Source organism: Siniperca chuatsi, linkage group LG10 (genome assembly GCF_020085105.1).
Source record: "Siniperca chuatsi isolate FFG_IHB_CAS linkage group LG10, ASM2008510v1, whole genome shotgun sequence".
NCBI lineage: Eukaryota > Metazoa > Chordata > Actinopteri > Centrarchiformes > Sinipercidae > Siniperca > Siniperca chuatsi.
In genome coordinates this window covers 12,058,019-12,080,369 of record NC_058051.1, presented here as the reverse complement: position 1 = coordinate 12,080,369, position 22,351 = coordinate 12,058,019, and the positions used below count along the sequence as shown (strand labels likewise).

At 39.7% G+C, this 22,351-nt stretch overlaps 2 protein-coding genes across 4 annotated transcripts; both read left to right on the top strand.

The window, feature by feature from the left end:
- Positions 1-6,124: 6,124 nt before the first annotated feature.
- rprd1b (regulation of nuclear pre-mRNA domain containing 1B) lies at positions 6,125-14,199 on the top strand. 3 transcript variants are annotated; one of them, XM_044210452.1, is made up of 8 exons: positions 6,125-6,470; positions 6,644-6,865; positions 7,814-7,943; positions 8,617-8,750; positions 9,464-9,582; positions 9,845-9,971; positions 10,559-10,734; positions 11,671-14,199. In XM_044210452.1, exons 2-8 carry the CDS (start codon positions 6,715-6,717, stop codon positions 11,818-11,820), a joined length of 987 nt encoding a protein of 328 aa, XP_044066387.1. In that variant the 5' UTR covers positions 6,125-6,470; positions 6,644-6,714; the 3' UTR covers positions 11,821-14,199. The 3 variants fall into 3 exon arrangements, with proteins under 3 accessions (XP_044066387.1, XP_044066386.1, XP_044066385.1); XM_044210450.1 differs by having other exon boundaries at positions 6,128-6,227; XM_044210451.1 differs by having other exon boundaries at positions 6,125-6,865.
- Positions 14,200-15,812: 1,613 nt separating this feature from the next.
- LOC122882741 (kelch-like protein 10) lies at positions 15,813-22,022 on the top strand. The gene is made up of 5 exons (XM_044210449.1): positions 15,813-17,397; positions 18,298-18,784; positions 19,476-20,096; positions 20,528-20,677; positions 21,628-22,022. Exons 1-5 carry the CDS (start codon positions 17,267-17,269, stop codon positions 21,940-21,942), a joined length of 1,704 nt encoding a protein of 567 aa, XP_044066384.1. The 5' UTR covers positions 15,813-17,266; the 3' UTR covers positions 21,943-22,022.
- The last annotated feature ends 329 nt before the right edge of the window (positions 22,023-22,351 follow it).

Here is a 22,351-nt window from a genome sequence, read left to right as displayed (position 1 = left end):
GTGCACAATATTCCAAGTCAGTTATCTTGTCTCACACCTGCAGTCAATTAATCCATGTATGTTTTTTATTCTTGCCTGTCATCTTTAAGAGAAAGCAAATAATGAGAGAAAAAGTCAGACACCATAATAATTAAACATCACACACAGTTTATACCTTTCTAGGACATTTAATTGAGTATGAACCTTTTATTTCCCAATTTCACACACTTAATGTTATTAGTTATACCTGCGCTTTTGCTGCTTTGTTAAAATGTCCATCATGAAAAAGGCTTGTGCAGGAGCGGCTGAATTTGCATTTTGGTTGATATTTGAGGCTCATTTTGTTAAACACACCTGTTGTACTGACATACAATTTGCCTGATACTCACCTGCGTCCAGGACACAAACCCATTGTTTTGACAGGAATATTGGGCATTTTGTCAACCGCAGTATTATGGAGGCAAATGGACATGTAAACTCCCATGTCTGTACAAACACAAAGATTGAAGAGTGAAAATATTATGTGTGAAAACAAATAATGTCAGGCAGCTGATTTAATTTATGCTTAAAACAACTGTGTCAGATTAACTACACATCTTTCTTATGAGTAACAAAGTAATAACAGTGAAAACAGTGAATTAGTAGTATGTAACAGTGATTGGTTTAAAAATCCCCAAATAACAAAGTTAGAAAAATCATAGTTCACACCATTGAGATCTACATACAGAAGAGTTCAATATACGACCCATCAATACAAAAGAATAGCATCAGCAATGGCTGTTATTTTGTCATTCAGATTTGTTTTTCCCCCTGAGAATTCAATTCTTGGATTGTATTTTATGATTTCAATCATTTTGTAGGTAGACAGTTTATTTGTCAGTAAAGCCAATCATAGCATTAGTACAATCACAGCAAATTCAAAGAGGATTCTTACAAATTCCACAGATGACCTTTTTCAGAGAAGACATTTAGACTTTTCATGGCAGGAAAGGCACAACCTACTAACATTAATGATGGCTCCTCTCCATTGAATTGTTCCAGTAAGCCATGTCAGTGCATCAGCATGCACAATACCATGGCCCTGGGACATCTAAGTGAAATGCAGCCATTATTAATATTATTATTTACACCTGTGTTTTTCCTGTTATGTCCATGTTGCATTGCATTGAAATGCAATGCAACATTTGCCATAGAGATTAGGTTTCTATAGTCTGACCAACTTTTCTTCAATTCCACAAGGATCCTTTTAAAAATGCAGATCCTGTGCTTGTTTTTGATGCTTTTTCTCCTTCTCTATTTTGATTGAATTCCCATGCTCGTCTGCTCTTGTGTTGATCTTAAGATTGTTCATGGTTGAAATGTGATGTGTTTATTGTGATGTGATTATTATTATTTATTTATTATTTTTGTCAATCTAATTTACCACTTACATACAAACAGAAAATCAGGCTCATATATAAATATGTTCCTGTTTCAGGATAAATAACTAAACAAATGTCTTTATGTAACTCAAATAGCATAAGATTTCTTAGTCCCCCAACTGTCAGGCACTATTATTTATTAAGAGAGTGAATCAAGGAGTCATATTTAGATTAAAGTGCCTTTATAATTTACAATATTTCTACAATATGTTGGATTAGGGTCAAAGCTCATATGGGCAGTCTCAATGTGTTGCTGACAGTCTCTCCTCAACTTCACAATCTGAGAGCAGCAAAAGAATAAATGCATCGCAGTTTCAGGTCCATCAATCAAGTTATCGTACCAATTTATCATCATTGTTTTTAGAAGTTAGAACTAATAATTTCAACTAAATAATCAATTAAAGGGTGCACGGTGGCAGAGCGGCTAAAGCTCCTGCCTCCCAATAAGGAGATCGTGGGTTCGTGGGATCGATTCCCGGACCAGACCAACATCACACAATCTCTCTGGGTGGAGTCTGCATGTCCTCCCCGTGTTACCGTGGGTTCTCTCCGGGTTCTCCGGCTTCCTCCCACCGTCCAAAGACATGCATGTGTAGGTTAATTGATAACTCTAAATTGCCCGTATTGAATGAATGTGAGAGTGAATGGTTGTCTGTCCTTGTCTGTGTCTGTGTTAGCCCTGCGACGAGTTGGCCACTGTCCAGGGTCTACCCTGCCTAAGGCCCAAAGTCACTCCAGTCACCCGCGACCCCTAACGGGACCAAGCGGTAGAAAATGGATGGATGGATAATCAATTAATTACTTTGTTTATTAAATATAACATTACAGCATTCAGCTACTAATGCAACCGCAAGAGGGCACAAGCCAGTGTCTTCTTGAGCCAGTCCCAAGTCTGGATAAATGCAGTGGTCAGGAAGGGCATCCAACGTAAAACACATGCCAAATTAAAAATGAGAATCGTGACAATGACTTCCGTACCGGATCGGTCGGGGCCCGGGTTAACAACGACCGCCACCGGTGCTGTTGACCTACAGGGTACCGGTGGAAATTGGACTACTGTTGGTCAAAGACGAAGAAGGAGAGGAGGAAGGTGTGTTCGTAGGCAGAGAGAGAAGAGGAAAGCTAAGAATGTAGAACTGACAGTAGGGACTTTGAATGTTGGTACTATGACAGGGAAGGCTAGAGAGTTGAATGACATGATGCAGAGAAGGAAGGTGGACATACTGTGTGGAGACCAGGTGGAAAAGGTAGCAAGGCTAGAAGCTTAGGAGCAGGGTTCAAGTTGTTCTACCATGGGTCAGATAGGAAGAGAAATGGAGTAGGAGTTATCCTGAAAGAGGAGTTTGTGAGGAATGTTCTAGAGGTGAAAAGAGTATCAGACAGGTTGATGAGTCTGAAGCTGGAAATTGAAGGGGTGATGTTCAATGTTGTGAGTGGTTATGCCCCACAGGTAGGATGTGAGTTAGAAGAGAAGGAGAAAATCTGGAATGAGTTAGATGAAGTGATGCAGAGCACCCCCAGAGGTGAGAGAGTGGTGATTGGTGCAGATTTCAATGGGCATGTAGGTGAAGGGAACAGAGGTGATTTCACATTCTCATCACCTCAGGTGCAGGTTTGCACTTCAGGACAGGAACGCAGAAGGACAGATGGTGGTAGACTTTGCAAAGAGGATGGAAATGGCTATAGTGAACACTTTCTTCCAGAAGAGGCAGGAACATAGAGTGACATATAAGAGCGGAGGTAGAAGCACTCAGGTGGACTACATCTTGTGTAGACGTTGTAATCTGAAAGAGAGGAGAGGGGAGAGTGTAGCCAGACAACACAGGATGGTAGTGTGTAGAATGACTCTGGTGGTGAGGAAGATGAAGAGGACAAAGGCAGAGCAGAGGACGAAGTGGTGGAAGTTGAAAAAGGAAGAATGTCGTGTAGTTTTCAGGGAGGAGCTGAGACAGACTCTGGGTGGTCAGGAAGTGCTCCCAGATGACTGGACCACTACAGCTACTGTGATCAGGGAGACAGGTAGGAGGATACTCGGTGTGTCATCTGAAAAGAGGAAAGCGGACAAGGAGACTTGGTGGTGGAACGAGGAAGTGCAGGAGTGTATACAGAGAAAGAGGTTAGCTAAGAAGAAGTGGGACACTGAGAGAACTGAAGAGAGTAGACAGGAGTACAGGGAGATGCAGCGTAAGGTGAAGGTAGAGGTGGCAAAGGCCAAACAAAGAGCATATGAGGACTTGTATGCTAGGTTGGACACTAAAGAGGAAGAGGTGGATTTGTACAGGTTGGCCAGACAAAGAGATAGAGATGGGAAGGATGTGCAGCAGGTTAGGGTGATTAAAAATAAGGATGGAAATGTATTGACAGGTGCCAGGAGTGTGATGGGAAGATGGAAGGAGTACTTTGAAGAGTTGATGAATGAGGAAAATGAAAGGGAACGAAGAGTAGAAGAAGTGACTGGTGTGGAGCAGGTAGTAGCAAAGATTAGCAAGAGTGAAGTGAGGAGGATGTTGAAGAGGTGGAAAGGAAAGGCAGCTGGTCCTGATGACATACCTGTGGAGGTATGGAAGTGTCTAGGAAAGGTGGCAGTAGAGTTTCTGACTAGTTTGTTTAACAAGATCTTGGAGAGTGAGAGGATGCCCGAGGAATGGAGGAGAAGTGTACTGGTGCCAATTTTTAAGAACAAGGGAGATGTGCAGAGCTGTGGCAACTACAGAGGAATAAAGCTGATGAGCCATACAATGAAGTTGTGGGAAAGAGTAGTGGAAGCTAGGCTAAGGGCAGAGGTGAGCATTTGTGAACAGCAATATGGTTTCATGCCTAGAAAGAGTACAACAGATGCAGTATTTGCTTTGAGGATGCTGATGGAGAAGTACAGAGAAGGTCATAGGGAGTTGCATTGTGTCTTAGTAGATTTAGAGAAAGCATATGACAGGGTGCCGAGAGAGGAGCTGTGGTATTGTATGAGGAAGTCTGGAGTGGCAGAGAAGTATGTTAGAGTGGTGCAGGACAAGTATGAGAGCTGTAAGACCGTGGTGAGGTGTGCTGTAGGTGTGACAGAGGAGTTCAAGGTGGAGGTGGGTTTGCATCAAGGATCGGCTCTGAGCCCCTTCTTGTTTGCTCTGGTGATGGACAGGCTGACAGATGAGGTTAGACAGGAATCTCCATGGACTATGATGTTTGCGGATGACATTGTGATTTGTAGTGAGAGCAGGTGGAGGAAAATCTAGAGAGATGGAGGTCTGCTCTGGAAAAAAGAGGAATGAAGCTTAGCCGCAGTAAGACAGAATACATGTGTGTCAATGAGAGGGACCCAGGTGGAACGGTGAGGTTACAGGGAGCAGAGGTGAAGAAGCGATGTTATACAGCTTAGAGACAGTGGCACTGAAGAAAAGACAAGAGGCAGAGCTGGAGGTAGCAGAGCTTAAGATGTTGAGGTTCTCTTTGGGAGTGACGAGGAAGGACAGGATCAGGAATGAGTACATCAGAGGGACAGCTCATGTTAGATGTTTCGGAGATAAAGTCAGAGAGGCCAGATTGAGGTGGTTTGGACATGTTCAGAGGAGAGACTGTGAATATATTGGTAGAAGGATGCTGAGGTTGGAGCTGCCAGGCAGGAGGTCTAGAGGAAGACCAAAGAGGAGATTTATGGATGTAGTGAGAGAGGACATGAAGTTAATTGGTGTGAGTGAAGAGGATGCAGAGGACAGGGTTAGATGGAGGCACATGATTCGCTGTGGTGACCCCTGAAAGGCAACAGCTGAAAGGAAAAGAAGAAGAAGCATTCACTGTATGATGAATGATGGGACTCTCCAAACAACTTTTCACATTACAGTAATGTACGCATGTTTTTTGTGGTTAGTCTTAATATTATATATTATATAAATATTACAATATAATGTTCCAATATTTTGCTCTGTGTATGTGAAATTTGCCCATTATGAATATAACATTACAATAAAACACAAGGAGTTAATGTTATGTTGTATGGTCTTTCCCCACAATTGTAACAGAATTCCTAGTTTTATTGAAAATATATCTGTATATGTATCCAAAATTTACTTGATGGGGGACAATCATAAAACAAGTTGAGAACTGAGTCTGGCTCAGTGTTACAGAATGTGCATTTATTGACAACATAAAAAAATACTCTTATATGTAAGAGTGGGTTTTCTATTTTCATCCCTGGATAAAGGAGTAGGGTATCTCTGCAGACCGGAGACTTTGAATGGGAGGGGTAACTGTCAATATTTTTTTAATTGGGCCAATCAGAGGCGTACAACCCTCTGTCAATCAAAAACTAATTTTACCAAAACACCGCCTGAACCAGTTGTCACTTTTCTATTCTGCTAATCATCGTTCTCATACTACAAGGTGGGGAGGGGGGGTCGACACAAAGAAACAAACTTACTTCGTTTCTCAATGTTTAGATCAATGACTAGAACTTTTCAGCTCTAGTCAAAGGATCAAAGTATCAACAGACAGCTTTAGCTAGCGCTAGCTAGTTGACAAGTTGTCGGTACAAAGCAAATGATGGATGAAGCGTGAGTTGTTTGTGTGCCCCCCTTATAATACTGTGACGTGAAGTCGCTGAATTAAAAAGTGTTTGACTGACAGTGGATTGTACACCTCTGATTGGCCAAATTAAAAAATGATTGACAGTTACCCCGCCCTCTCCAAGTCTCCGGTCTCCAGAGATACAAACTTGGGATAAAGGGATGTCTGGCTCTGTTTGCGTCACTACTGTGCGACGCACATGTCGAGGTGAAAGTGCAAGCTGCCATTTTTTCGAAGGAATCTTCTGGCTAGTTAGACAAGCAAAGGCAAACTGTGAGTTTCACCGTAACTCTTTAGCAGTTTTGCTTCATCCGTTGGCGTACTGAAGACATATTCTACGCGAATATTACAGAGGCTTGGTGGATTTAAACTCCGGTTAAAGCGCAGGCTTAGCTCAGGGCTGCACTGGTCTGCAGATGGCTGCTTAGCCTGGCTAGCTAACGTTAGCTGTGGCTGTAAACAAACACTACAGACAGTGAAGAAACAGCAGATGATAAACGAGCTCAGACCTTGCAGGTTTGTTCAGTAACGTAAAATTTTGTCAATAATTCCGTTAGATAAAGAGGTAATATAACGTTAGAATCATAACGTTAGGTGGAGCGGGCAGCAGGAGGCATTTTGATGCCGCATCTCTGTAAGTTAGCGACACAACTTCAGTTTTGATGACAGTGTGAGTTTCTCCAAACTAGGTCGGAGCTCAGTCGCTTTAGAGCGGGTCGGGGTCAGTCGGGTTACAGGGGATACACACACTTATACCGGCATGTCGTCCTTCTCTGAGTCGGCCCTGGAGAAGAAGCTGACGGAGCTGAGCAGCTCGCAGCAGAGCGTCCAGACTCTGTCTCTGTGGATCATCCACCACCGCAAACACTCGGCCCTCATCGTCAAAGTGTGGCACAGAGAGCTGAAAAAAGGTGAGAGCTGTGAGTGCTGACTGTTGCTGCAAAGCATATTAATATATGTTGTTGATTTTGTGCAACACAACGTGAAACTTCATAGATGACGTTAAGGTGTCAATGTGGCATATAGGATATCTGTTAGATTGTAGTTAACGGAATAACTACCAGAATAACTGTTAGTAGACTTATTCATTTGTAACAGGTTGAAATTGGTATAGATTTGCTGTTTTCAAACCTGAATGTGATAAGACAAACTTTTCTTGTTGTGCAGTGTCTTTATGTGTTAAGCTTTCAAATGTTTAACTTATCCAAGGGAGAGAAAACGTCCAAAAATTTTCAGAAGTTACACATTTCCAAAAATATTAATAAATGCCTATCACAAGTAAGGTGTCCAGAAAAGCAATCAAATCCTAACATTTGAGAAGCTGTGACCAGAAAATGTTTGGTACGGTGTGGTAAAATCATACTTACATGGTAATGGTATTTTTATATAGTACTTGAAAAAGGAGGATGCCAAAATATTCATTATTACTGAAACTACTAAAGGAAAAAGGCATCACAAAACACAACACATACGTTGTGTCTTGATTTTATTGATGGTGTATTCTGTTTGAATGGCTGAACAAATCTGAGATAGGCGGCGATTCAGAGGTCTTGAACCTTGCTAGATTAGGATGGAGTACACATACAAAACCTGTTGCTTTTTAAATAAAGAGGCATGACTTCCTCTCAAAAAACCTGTCACTCCACTATGACTATGGCTACAATGACAAAATATACTGGTAAATGTGGGGAATTAGTTAATGAAGTAGAATAGACAGGTATGTTGAAGAAAAGTAGGTACAATAATAAATTCAACTTATTTGCTAACTCATTTAGGGCAATCGCAAATTGATGATATATCATGTAAGAGTAATATTATCTTTTTGAATCTTAAAAAAATATGATTTATGTGTCCTCTAGCTAAAAGCAACAGGAAGCTGACATTCCTGTATCTGGCCAACGATGTCATCCAGAACAGCAAGAAGAAGGGACCAGAGTTCACCAAAGACTTTGAGTCTGTCCTCGTCGATGCCTGCTCCCATGTTGCCAGGTAGATGTGATGTGACCACTGTATGGTCTCAGACAGCTACAAATAATGGGCTGTGTAATAAGTGTTTGTGTTTGTAAGCGGGCCAACGTGTGTGTGTGTGTGTGTGTGTGTGTGTGTGTGTGTGTGTGTGTGTGTGTAGATGGGTGGCTGGCTTTACTGCCAGAAGCTTTTTGAGAAATAGTTCAGTACCTAAATGTGGTCCTACATTGAAACCTGCTTCTACAGATTAAGTTTGTTGTATTTTTTTTTCCTTTTTGTTTCCTGTTTTCTGAAAAGAAATTACTAATGGGGATAATATTTAAAGATGGAATTTACCCCAAAATTAAAATTTGATCTTGATCCCTTTGCCCCATCCAAGTCAGAACCCCATTAATGTTTGTTGGACCACCAAACCAAACTAATTTGTTTATAGGTTTCAGATGTCTCTCAAACTGAAATTCAGCTCAAAAATAGGCTATAACATCTAGAACTTTATCAGAAAAACAGGAACAGGAAATAATAATAATAAATATTTGGTCCCACAGTGCAATTGTCTGGCAACAAAACACAGGGGCGCACAAGTTGTTTGGGGGAATATGCTTTTTGTTTTTGCTGTTTTGAGGTGTAAAAATGATCTTTTCAATTAATCCTCTCTTCTTCTACTGTACTCTACTGTTCCCTTGTCTCCCTGCAGTGAAGCAGATGAGAGCTGTAAAAAGCACATGGAGAGACTGTTGAACATCTGGAAGGAGAGAAGCCTCTACAGAGGCGACTTCATTCAGCAGCTCAAACTGGCCATAGAAGACTCTAACAGCCCAAGGCCTTCAGGTTAGACGACTGTTAAATAATTAGTTTGTTACGCCCGTACATGAATATATACAGTATTTGTTATTGGTGAGCGATACCACAAAATTTGATTTTCATCCGATACCAAGTAAGCGCCAGGATCACTGATATTGATACCAATACTTTTTATTATTAAAAACATCTAATGTAATATGTAGGGGAGAGAAGTATGTCATGATTTATTAAGTAAATACATCATTGATAAGCTATCGGTAGTCAGTAGTACTGATATTTAAGGTATCGATCTGCTCACCCCTAGTATTTGTTTCTTTAAACCTTTTCTACTGATCCATATCGCACATTTTAGCAGAAGAATCCTAGAAACTGTAATGGTGTTAGTTTACATATTGAAGGACACTTTGAGAGTACTAACTTTTCCCTTTTGTCAGAGGTGGAATTGAGAGTTTTGATTACTTAATTTAAAAGTAGCTGCCGTTTTACTATAACTTTGCTTCTGACAAACTTTCAGAATTTATTTCAAAATAACCTAAAAGTTAACTTCTATTTGGAATTTCTATTTAACATTCAAAAAAATAATTTAAAAAAAGGTGAATATTGTTGGTATTGTGAAGAGGTCATTTTTTTATGCTGGTGTCTCATCTATAGTATAATATGTAAGTTTAACAACATACTTTAGTGATATTGATAATATATGGGTGTTTCTTCTGTTCTGTGGTCTCTAAACTTGACTGCAGAAGAGAAGAAGGCTGTGAAACGAAGCTATCAGAAGATCCAGGAAGAGGAAGACGATGAAGACGATGACTACAGAAGCCACACCTCCCCTTGCAACACAGACACCTCTGCAACTCAACTGGTAGGAAGCCAACATTGCACCCGAAGGGCACAAAATGCAGAAAAAAATCCTTCCTCACAGTTAATTTTAAAATGTTGCTTATTTCTCTCATATTTCACTCTTATGTTCTCCTTGCTGTCATTCCTCACCCTACATCTCTCTTATTCTCCCACTGTTTTTTCTGTCATATGTTCTCTTCCCTGATCATTTTTCCCTTTCTCATTGACTCCTCTTAACTTTCTCACTCTATTCCATTTAAACACACTCTGACAAACACTTTCAGACAGAGGAGCTGGTAAAGGCCCTACAGGACTTGGAGAACGCTGCATCAGGTGACGCAGCAGTTCGTCAGAAGATTGCCTCGCTGCCCCAGGAAGTCCAGGACGTTTCTCTGCTAGAGAAAATCACTGGTAAGACCTGAGAGCTCAGCTTGATCAGAGATTACTTTTCTTGGACTATTTTATATAGATATTTCTTCAGCATGGAAAATCTTATAGGAGATTGCAATAACACAAGTAATATGATTCAGCTATGGGAAAAATTCTAAAGAAAATGCACACACATACAATAGAAAGTCAAATAAGATGAGCAGTGAAGAAAAAATAATAAAATGATACATACAGTGTTAAAAGTAAACAAGTTACAATTGTTGGTCAGGTGTTACAGCTTCTTACTGTCACTAAGTTTAGTCAGGTCTATCCTGTACATGATGTTAAAATGTGCATTGTGTCCACATTATAATACTTTTATTTGTATAGAACTTTTATATACACAGGTTATAAAACAATACATGTTGGCCAATATAGGACAAAATACACTAAAAAGAAAAATAATAAAATATACTATAGTAAAAAACGAATTGAGTGAATGCACAGAAAAAAAGGGCTTTAAAAGAGATTAAAGGGTTTAAAGTCATGCCTGACAGTCATGACATAAAGAAACTAAAAATACATGTCATATTGTGTAACCTTAACAACCCACTTTGGCATCAATCTAGACAAGGAGGCAGCAGACAAGCTGTCAAAAACGGTGGATGAAGCCTGTTTGCTGCTGGCGGAGTACAACGGCCGACTGGCTGCAGAGCTGGAGGACCGAAGGCAGCTGGCTCGCATGCTGACTGAATACATCAGCAGCCAAAGGGAGGCGCTCATGGAGAGAGAGAAGAAACTAGAGGCAAGGCACCACACTACATACACAAACAGCATGCTGAGAACTGAGACAAAGTTAAAGTTTCTCCTTCACTAATTAATGAGCGTTAAGTCACTTTTTAATGAATATAATAGAGCCAAAGTCATTAATGTCTACATTTTTGCAGTAAGAAAAACTTACTTCTTTTCTGTTATAACAAGCATTAAAAGTCTTTGGGAGTTGTTAATGCTTTAATGGAAGCTGATTAACCAGACAGGCAACCTGTAATTAAAACAGCTGAAGATCTGAATGTAGTCAAATTTTTGCCTTTTTGAAATCTGGACATGTGATACAAAATGGATTGTGCAATCCACATGCAGCTTTTACTTGAACATAAAAGTCAGAACTGTTCGACACTCACCATGACAAACTGTAAATCCAACAGCTTTTACCTTAGATCGGCCAGAATTTTGGTTCTGATAGCACCTTGGCTGAGCCAGCATTAGCATAGAGGACAAGAAAATAATGGAAAGACAGGTGAACAGTCAACCTGACTCTGGTTTATTACAACTTAGGTCTATTTAATATTTTTGTAGTTTGGGCCATAATTCCTTTTGGTAATATCGATGTACTCACCTTTAATCGCTTACATCTGGAAACATGCCAACATCACTAAATAAAAGTCAGACAGGGCAAGAAACACGACCACTCAATCAGGCGAATGGTAAAAATCCTAACCAAAAACTGTATGTTGTAAACAACCATCACAGACGCAGACTGACCTCCTGGTTCACCTTTGACCAGGTGTACGTAGTTCGCACATACTTTGCCTTTGAAATGAGTGAATACTACTGACATTTGCCAACATGCCAGAAAGCTGTAGATACAAGACATTTTGAAGGAATTTCGTGATAACTGTAGTTTGTAAATAATGAATCATTTTTAATTCATACCTGTGCTGTGTCATCTTGTCCTCTGCAGGAGTATAAGCAGAAATTGGCGAGGGTGACCCAGGTTAGGAAAGAGCTTAAGTCCCACATCCAGAGTCTCCCTGACCTCTCCCTCCTGCCCAACGTGACCGGGGGTCTGGCCCCGCTCCCCTCGGCCGGAGACCTCTTCTCCACCGACTGAGAGGTCTTTGCCCAGACACACTACCCCCATTCCCCTCCCTACCCAAACCCAGCGCCACCTTTGATTCACAAAATACTTCTAGCTGTGTCTCCAGCCAGAGGACACATGTGGTCAAACCTGCAGGACAAGAGGGAGGAAGCGATAGTAGAAGGAAGGTTTGGTGAAATCAAAACGCTCTGCAGAGGAGAACAGAGACTCTGTCAGCCTGGATTTTTCCAGCACTTGCTCGATCGACAAGGATTCCACTCCACCAGCTTGGAACGAGTTTGTTTCCCGTTTGTTTTTATTATTTTTTTAATGCTGGAAGTGTCAGTGATCTGGGAGGAGGGGTGGGGTAAAGAAGCAAAGCTTAGACAGACACAAATGTTGGTTGTCAGGATGTGTCAATCAAAGTGTCTTTCTGTGTGGTATATTTTGGATTCAGCATGCAAAAGGTGGGCCGTTTGCTCTCACAATGCTCAGAGGTTGTGACTACACTGTGAAGAGAATGTACCATTATAGTTTTATTTTTCAGTTGGGGGGGCTTTTTATTGACACAGTCAGATAGATGGTTTTGATGTGTTTGTACAATTACAGAAGATATTAGATTGGGTTCAGTGTACATTGCTTTTTGGTTGCTTCATGTACGCTCATGGTCAAACAGCTGTGACTCAGCCCACTCATTTCAGTAACACTTTATAGAGACAGTGTGTGGGACAGTATCATCCTCGTAGTTTAAAGTCAGTAGACATGCTCTGGTTTTTGTGTCCCTGTTTGCAAGCGTTTCTCATTTACAAACTAAAACTTTGCAATTCAAAGTGCCCGTTCGTTTTCACGCTTTAATTTGGACAGATGCTTGAAATATGGAAAGGCTAATTATGTTCATAAGTGTGTACTAGACACACTTGAGTTTTTTTTTTTTTAAACAAATCCTGGAAGTTTGAGGAAACAATTCAAAACAAAGTTTGCTTTCCAATAAACCGCCTGGTCTTTAGTTGTATGAAAAAAAAAAAAAAGTATGAAGCCCCAAAACTCCAAAAATACGAAACTTTCTTAGAGGGCAAAAAAAGGTGAGAAAAAACTAAAGAAAAGTGTTAAAAATCATTGAGTTTTAGTGTGTAGAGGTGGGAAATATGGAAATAAAGACAAGATAAGTTGATCAGATGAAGACCTTTTTCTGATATTGTTCTATAACGTGTTTTGGTAAAAAAAAAAAATCAGTATAGGTTGTCCAGTTACATTCATTACATTAGATGTAATGTGAAATGGACTTTTAAGCTACATTCTCAAGTATTTAAGAAAGTTGTGTTCAGTGATTCACAATATTAAATTCCCACAATATTAAAATGATGAGTAATAATTTATTCATATTGCTCAATCCTACCTGTGTGTAGACATCCAGTGATGAAATATTTTACTAAAAAGTAGCAGCAACAGATTCACCTCTGCAGTCCCTTTCTCAGGTTTCTTTTTTTAAAATGAGGCGACAAACCACATTACAAATTCCTTAATTGAGATATTAAGGTCCGGAAGTGTGAGTTATTCCCAAAATCATTTTTGGTACAAAAGTTTGTCATTGTTTCGTGAACAGTTCTCTGTCAAGGCCAGAACAATATGTATCATTTGTTTAGCAAATATTCGATTTTCAGTTGTCTGTGTATACAGAAAGAAAAATTTTATTTGAGACGTTTTATGATAAAAGGTCAGGGATGTTTACTTAGATCATGGCTCCTCCTGCTGGAGTGTTTTCTAAAGTTAAAGAAGATTACAGTTGCTGTAACTTCCCTGCTGATGCCACAAACTCGGGCGAGAAATGCTGCTGCAAATCCTTTTCAGTAAACTCTGAGATTGATTGGTGTGTCCTGGCAGTCTGGAACCACAAAATATTTCAAACAGCAGGTAAAAATATCATAATAATAAATCAAAACCACTTTAATAGTGTTTGTTAAAACAAAGGTGTGGATGTAATCATTAGTCATTGGTGCGGTCACAAAACAGATATTTGGGTCTGTTTTTGGTGCGTTAAAATTACCCTTAATGTCAGATAAACTTGCTGTGGCGTGGATGTTAAATGTTGAAGCCTAAAGAACAGAGAGCGGAGGAATTTTCACCCATTATTTGGTTCAGTCTTGACTGAAATACAACTCAACGGTAAATTAATGAAAAATACAAAAAGTGTTCAATACAACCACTGTATGCCAGGAAGGATTTCAGCAACATTTTGACCCAGGTGTGCTTCACTGTAGAAATTAGTTAGATCTTTTCTTACTTACTTGCTGTGTGGTATGTTTCTCTCTGCAGAATCATACTGTACTGCCAGGACTCTACCAGTAGGGGTAGTGTTTTTCTGTAATGAAAGTGATTCAGTGGATGCCAATAAACTGGAACCATTTGAACAAATGCTATGTGTATTTTGCATGAAATCAATATAAGGTAAATATACTCACAGAAATCAGACAACAAAAACCCACACTGTTAAATGTGTTGCTTGTAAGTTTTTTGTCTAAAAATAGAACACAACATTTCTCAAAATGTTTTCTGAAATGTGGTTGTTTTGACCCTCAAGGCCACGTAACGTTCTTTAGTTAAACACACACTGCCCATAAAATACTATTATACAGTATGAAATCATACATTAATATAATAACAATTCTAAGAGTGATCACTGATTACAATTGTTCGCAAGTGATCACTTTAAGATTAGGTGAGACTAAACAGCCACTTCACAAAAGACTTTATCAGCACAGACGACACGCTAACTCTGGATTGCAGAGCGCCGTGCGTTTGCATCTAAAAGCTACAAACCACACATTTGAAGACAGTGAGGTGAAGATTCTAAGTAGAGAGAAGAGTTGGTTTGAAAGAGGAGTCAAAGAAGCCATTTTTGTGAAAAAAGAAAACCCTTCTTTAAACAGAAATGGTGGTCTGAGATTTAACTTGCCAGTCGTTTACTACAGTGTATTAACACCATGGTCAAGCCAATCATATGCTAATCAGGTACTTAACAGTGATGAGGGAGTTGCAGCCAGAAAACAATAGGCCTGATTACTGGGCCATCATGGAAACAAAAGAAGGGTCAGTTTCAGGTGAAACTAGGCAGGGTAAACAGCAGACACTCAGGAAGACTCCTCCCTGAGGGCAGGGCCTAAGCAACACAGAGTAGCTTAAATTTCTGAGTTCTCAGACCATTTTCACAATTGAGAATGACTTCCGGATGGGAGCCGAAACGTCTTGATTCTGAAAACAGTGTCCAGATGACTACGACTGAAACCTTTTCTTCGATGGAACACTCCTGGACGAATGAGGGACAACACCGTCCTATAACATAAGAGTTTCTAAACCATGGGATTGGGTCACCACATGGGGTCATTTGATATGCAGACAGGGTAACAGTACAGTTCTATGAATTATACACAGTATGTAAATGAAAAAATAAAACTGTAAAACCTGATATTCTCCTCAAATTCTGATTTTAAAGAAACTTCAAAGTCAAAAACATTTTTCCAAACTAGATGACAGTCACATATACAGTGGTGTGAAAAAGTGTTTGGCCCCTTCCTGATTTCTTATTTTTGCACGTTTGTCACACTTAAATGTTTCAGATCATCTAACAAATTTAAATATTAGTCAAAGATAACACAAGTAAACACAAAATGCAGTTTTTAAATGAAGGTTGTTATTATTAAGGGAAAACAAAATCAAACCTACATGGCCTTGTGTGAAATAGTGATTGCCCCCTAAACCTAATAACTGGTTGGGCCACCCTTAGCAGCAACAACTGCAATCAAGTGTTTGCGATAACTTGCAATGAGTCTTTTACAGCGCTGTGGAGGGATTTTGGCCCACTCATCTTTGCAGAATTGTTGTAATTCAGCCACATTGGAGGGTTTTCAAGCATGAACTGCCTTTTTAAGGTCATGCCACAGCATCTCAATAGGATTCAGGTCAGGAAGAATTTTAATATTTAAATTAGTTTGATGATCTGAAACATTTAAGTGTGACAAACATGCAAAAAAATAAGAAATCAGGAAGGGAGCAAACACTTTTTCACACCACTGTATACTTTATCTACTTGTTACCAGCAGCTACTGTACATGATGCATAGACTGACAGATTCAAACATCATCTATTTATAGTTACACCATTACCTTGTAAAGAAATTCCAGCTATCCTATCACTTTATACACATTTCACTGTAGCTGGGTTTTACATTCTCAGAAAATGTGGATAATTTGGGACCAACACAAGAATAAATTTAAAAAATGAGTAAGCATTTTTACCTAGACGAACTGGCTAACATTAATTTGTAATTATGGACCAACCAGTGGATGATGTAGGGTAGAAGTGGTTAAATAAATAGGTTTTAATCCAACGCAATCTCACCATGCTCTTAGTATACAACAGCATGCTGACATTTCTCTAACTGTTGCACTCAGGAGACTTTTGGGACATAAAACGGGGTCACAGCCTGTCAATGAACTTTTCTGAAAGTCATCCTCTCACAAGTTGGGCCTAAGCCATTTTGGAGCTCTAAAAGTGATTTCCCATCAGGGTTTACCCTCCACCTAATAATTTCTCCGCCTTAACAAGACCACTGACATCACAAGTACACAAGGATTTTAAAACACAATCTCTTTTTGGAACATATTGTCTTGAAACTGGGCACAAGTTAAATAAGCTAATAAAATAAAGGCTTTAAATAGAAAAGTGCCTTGAACTTAATTACAGTGAATGTATTTGTATGATTGTTACAGAACTGGGCTGCATGCAGGGAACTAAGTGGGAAGAATGTGAGTTGAATCCTTGTCTTCTTTTCATTTCCCTATTTGTAGATGATTTTTGATTTTTATCAACTATTTATTTAGTTTTAATTACTCATACATAAATTAATAGCACAATTTCTCAATTCCTCATTTTACTGGTGAAAGTTTGCAGCACCCTGGCCAAATGTGGAACAGGAAATAAAGGTGTGAAGAGGACATAAATCCACACATTCCTGTGAAATGGCTTCAGGCAAACTTATAATATGTTATATATAGGTGTTAGGGTTCTTATACTTTTTAACAAGTGTTTAAGATCAGCATTGTATTTCTGAATTAGCAGCTATACAAAACAAGGCCACATCTATAATTCTTTCATCGAATTTGAGAAATCAGCCTGTGGAATCCCCTCAACACAACCCATTATAGTAAAACGTTATCTACCCATACTAATGTACATTAAAGGAATAGTCATAACAGGGGAATGGAACATAGATTAACTTTTTGCTAAAGAACTTGTCATTGGAATGGTGGGTACTGTTTATGAAAAGATTTTGTGATGTCATAATGATCCATTCTAGAATCCTGTCATGACCTGTGTGAGTGGACACAATTCTCACACACAACTAGAGACCCTTGTTGAGAGTCAGGAGAGAAACCTGCACCTAAGATATAAAGAATACAAGTTCACATACTGAAGAGCAAAGATGAATCAAAATAGCTCAGTGTGTAATGAGCTCCGTCTGGAACAACAGCTTTGTGACGCGGTGATCAAAGTGGACAACGTTGAATTTCATGCGCATAAGGTCATCCTTTGTAACTACAGCTCCTACTTCAGGTGAGCTGGTTATTGGGTGTTAACAGGGGGATGCTACTGGATTTACACTCTTCGAATAAGCAGAAAATTGAGTGGACTGCAACACAGCCCAATATTAATGAGTGACATTGATTCATAGAGAAACAAGTTGGTGGAACAAAGTTGTGTGATCCAAGGACAAAAAAAAAGTTAATCTATGTGCCATTACCCTGTTATGACTATTTCTTTAATGTACATTAGTATGGGTAGATAAAGTTTTACTATAGTGGGTTGTGTTTAGGGGATTCCACAGGAAAGAATTATAGATGTGGCCTTGTTTTGCATAGCTGCTAATTCACAGATACAATGCTGATCTTAAACACTTATTCAAAAGTAGAAAAAAGAAAAGAATCATCTCAGGTGATGATTTTTACTGCCAGTCTTTTTGTGTACAGTGTACTGTAATATGATGATGTAATTTGATGTGACATTTATGCACTGATTTACAAATAGTTTCAAATGACATCAGTATTATCCTCTGAGTTGCATTTGTGATTGTAAATACTGGATTTCCAATATCCATGCGAAAATAAATATTGACTATGTGTTACTGGTACACTCAACAAACACTATTAGCATTGATTAATATTTGGAGGTCCAATTTGTGCATTACTCATTAAATGCAATTTTCAGATTACTAACATCTTTTTTGGGAACTTAAGTTGATTTAAAAATAAGTCAGACTGTGCAGTGGCTGGATGCAGCTTTAATGTATTTGCACTTGTTTTCTGTTGCATTTCCTTTTAACTTGGTCACATCTGTTCTGAAAAGTGCAAAACAGGGTTTATATTTATTTTATTAATTTGTGAAGTGTAAGTATGAAGGGAAAATGTGGAGCACTTGATTTTCAATCCCATGTTTTGCTTCCTTCCTGGCCCACAGAGCCCTCTTTACCCACTGGTCAACCCCAGACAGTCGGGTCTTTGACATTCCCAATGTGTCACCTGACATGATGAAGCTCATCATTGAGTTTGCCTACACAGGCTTTGTTCCTGTGACACAAGACAATATACAAGAGCTTTTTATAGCAGCAGACCGATTCAATGTAAAGGGCATCATACAAGCCTGCAGTGACTTCCTGGAGGAGCAGCTTGCCCCACAGAACTGCATCGGCATCTGGTGGTTCACAGACGTCTACTACAACCCTGAACTGAAACACAAGGCCTTCATCTTCATGCTGAATCACTTTGAGGAGGTTGCTGCCACCTCAGAAGAGTTCCTACTGCTCTCTCTGGAGGAACTTGTTAAAATCATTGAGAATGATCAACTCAATGTGAAAAAGGAAACAACGGTGTTTGAGGCCATCCTTCGCTGGATTGCCCATGCATCTGAGGAACGCAGAGAATACATCTCTCTGCTTTTGTCAAATGTAAGCGAGGGATGAACAATTAATCAGTCGCCACTACATTAACTTTTGATTTGTCTGAATCTGAGTTAAAAGTATAAATGGCAACACAATACAAAACATCAGTAAAGTAGTTTGGACACAGGGCTCAAGTTCTACAGCCCTGAAAATCGTTAGGTTAAATTCATGAATTACAGTAAATAGTGTGCATACAGCCTCCAGGTGAACAATGTAAAGAATATTATAATATAATGTATTTCCAAATAATCTACCTCATCTAACAAATCTTTTCAGACTAGAGCCAGAAAGATACTGGATTTTTTCAGGCTGATAAAAAAATCCAATAACTATATATTGGCCAACACATAACAAACAAATATTTCTGATAATGATCCTTTAAATTATTTCACAAAAGTAAGTAGTTTAAGTATTTTTAAAATAAATATTACTGAGCAGCAACATCAACAACATCATTTCAGTTAAAAAAAGTTGTCAGTGCTCTCAAGTGGACAAACTATGTACTTGCAACACTGTTTTTAAACCTTAAACATATGTTTGCATTTCTGTACAGTAATTTCTTGTTACTTAAAGTATATGCTGATACGATATATGTGATAAGCTAAAATCGGCTGATAATATCAGCCCTGCCGAAGTATCAGTTAGGCTCTATTTTAGACAATTTAATTCCAACTTCTGTCCTCGTGTCTCGGTGTAGGTCAGACTGGCTTTGATGAGTCCAGAATACATCATAGACAGCGTATCAGAAAACGAACTGGTGAAGGCAAGTGAAGAGTGTCGACCAATTCTCCTCAAGACCTTGGAGGCTATGCTTGACCTCCGAACACGGAGGTACTCTGACTCTGTTTTCTGTAACTCTTTGGCCCGCCCACGACTGCCCCCTGCCATCCTGTTAGCTGTTGGAGGATGGAGTGGTGGCAGTTCCACCAATGGCATCGAGGCGTACGATGTCCGTGCTGACCGCTGGGTTAATGTAACTAACAACAATGTGGAGGCTCCCCGGGCCTACCATGGTGCTGCTTTCCTCAATGGATCACTTTACTGTGTCGGTGGCTTTGACAGTGTTGAACAGTTCAGCACTGTGCACAGGTTTGACCTGGTCACACACATCTGGCAGGAGGTGGCGCCAATGCATTCAAGCCGCTGCTATGTCAGCGTAACTGTGATGGACGGGTACATATACGCCATGGGAGGTTATGATGGACATGATCGACTCGAAACTGCAGAGCGCTATCTGCCCAGTACCAACCAGTGGACTTTAATTGCGCCCATGCACGAGCAGAGGAGTGACGCCAGTTGCACAATCCTCCATGGGAAGGTGGGTGGAGCTAAAGAGCAGCTAGGAATAACCAACGGATAGGTTTGTGTTAGGGCAGGGAGACCACAGAAGTTGCATATTGCTAGTCTGTCTCTTTGAACATTTGAGCTTAACTAAAGAAAAACAGAAAGTTAAAGTGAACAAACCTCACTAGATTATTTAGATGGTGCTACCAATAAGCAATCATCATCGCAAAACATTTCAACTTTGAAGGCTAAAAATTTTCAAGGCAGCATTATTCATCCAGTATTTAGCATCACATTATGCAGTGTTGCCTCTTTTTTCTATCGGCTGTAACTGGCTAGTTTGCTGCCCAAAGGTGTGGAAATAAGTCTAGAAATCCCATTTTTGTGCCAGACACCAGGTTCATGTTTTTGAATACTTGTCTTCAGTGGAAGTCTTCAAAAGATTACCTCCTTAATTCTCTCCAGGTGTACATTTGTGGTGGCTTCAATGGGACCGAGTGCCTCTCAACGGCTGAATGTTACAACCCAGAGACCGACCAGTGGTCCCTGATTGCCTCTATGGGCAACAGGCGCAGTGGAATTGGGGTCATCGCCTATGCAGACCATGTCTTTGCAGTAAGCACACTGAACACTGCTGATACTCACATAACACAGAAACACTCTAAGACACAAGAGGCATGAAAAGATGTTGTTAGCAAAGGTTTCAAATAGGGCTAAGACTGATATATTAGTTTGACAATATTGACCTTTCATTACAAATCAAGTCAGCATTGCGCACCTCTGATATGATGGAGGTTCGTCACTAAAAACTTTTACATTGAAGGTAATAATGTACTGATGTAATGTAACTAATACAGTCAAAGCTGAAACTGATTACAATAATTGATTAATTTTTCCAAGTAAAAATTACACTTTTTCCAGCTTCTCAAGTGTGATGGTTTGCTGCTTTTCTGTGTTTTCCATGACAGTAAATTGAATATCTTTGGGTTTTGGAGCGTTGATCGGATCAAACAAAGAATTTGAATTTGTCAAGTTGTGCTTTGGGAAACTGTAATGGGCATTATTAACTATTTTCTGATATTTCATAGACTAAACTATTAAATGAGAAAATAATCAGTAGACTACTCAATAATTAAGATAATTGTTAGTTGCTGCCTTATATACAGTAAGCACTGAATAGATGCAGTGTGTCTTTAAAACTTTGCAACCTCAAGAGGACCTATTTTTGTCTGGGTTTCAATGGACAGTTTCAGTGTCCTATTGTCTACAATTTGTAGGCCTATGTTAGACTCCACACTGCATTCGATACAATTTTGTGCAAAACATAAAATTCTTGTAATATTCTGGCTGGAATGTTGTCAAATTTAAACACATATTGCCAGAAAATATTAACAATTAACTTTTACTCAAAAATGTTTGTATCAGCTCCCTTCTTCTTTTTTTTTTTTTACCTTAAATACTACATAACTTTATATGCACACACTGAGGTGCTCTTCCCTACAAGGGTGCTGAATATAAAATGAGACAAAAAAGACTTGACTTCATAGTCACCTTTTCTCTCATAGGTTGGCGGTTTCAATGGAACCAGCCGTCTGCGTACTGCTGAGGCCTACAACCCTCACACCGATACCTGGCACGCTGTGCCCTCCATGCTGAACCCCCGCAGTAACTTCGGCATCGCAGTGATCGATGACCGCCTCTTTGTGGTCGGGGGCTTCAATGGCTTCACCACCACCCTTGACATCGAGTGCTTTGATGTCGAAGCTGGTGAGTGGTCTGATGTCCGTGACATGGAGATCTCCCGCAGCGCCCTGAGCTGCTGCGTGGTGTACGGACTCCCCAACATGGCCGAGTATGCTGCCCCTCGCCCCTCCTTGTAATTCTGAGATGAGGAGGAGAATGAAGTGGAGTGATGAAGCTCCATCTGACTATGACTAAATAAATGTCTCTATGCATGAAACTACAGAGGTGCTACTCTTATTCCAGTAATTACAAAGATTTTTAGTTTGTGTGATGGCTTGTCAGCATTAGTACATCATGAGACCACTAACAAGCCCCCGTGACCTTTGACCTCCCTGTTGAACAGTGAACAGACACAAGCAAACAAAGTGAGACTTGATATTACTTTACAACAGCGCGACCCTTCATGACTCCTACTGTATATGTATTTCATGTGTGTTAGATGCAACACAAACACTAGGTGGCTCCAGCCAGTGTGAAGTCCCCTGATACACAAAACTCAGTATTAAACAGAGTACTAAACTAATACAGTACTAAGTTAAAATGTAA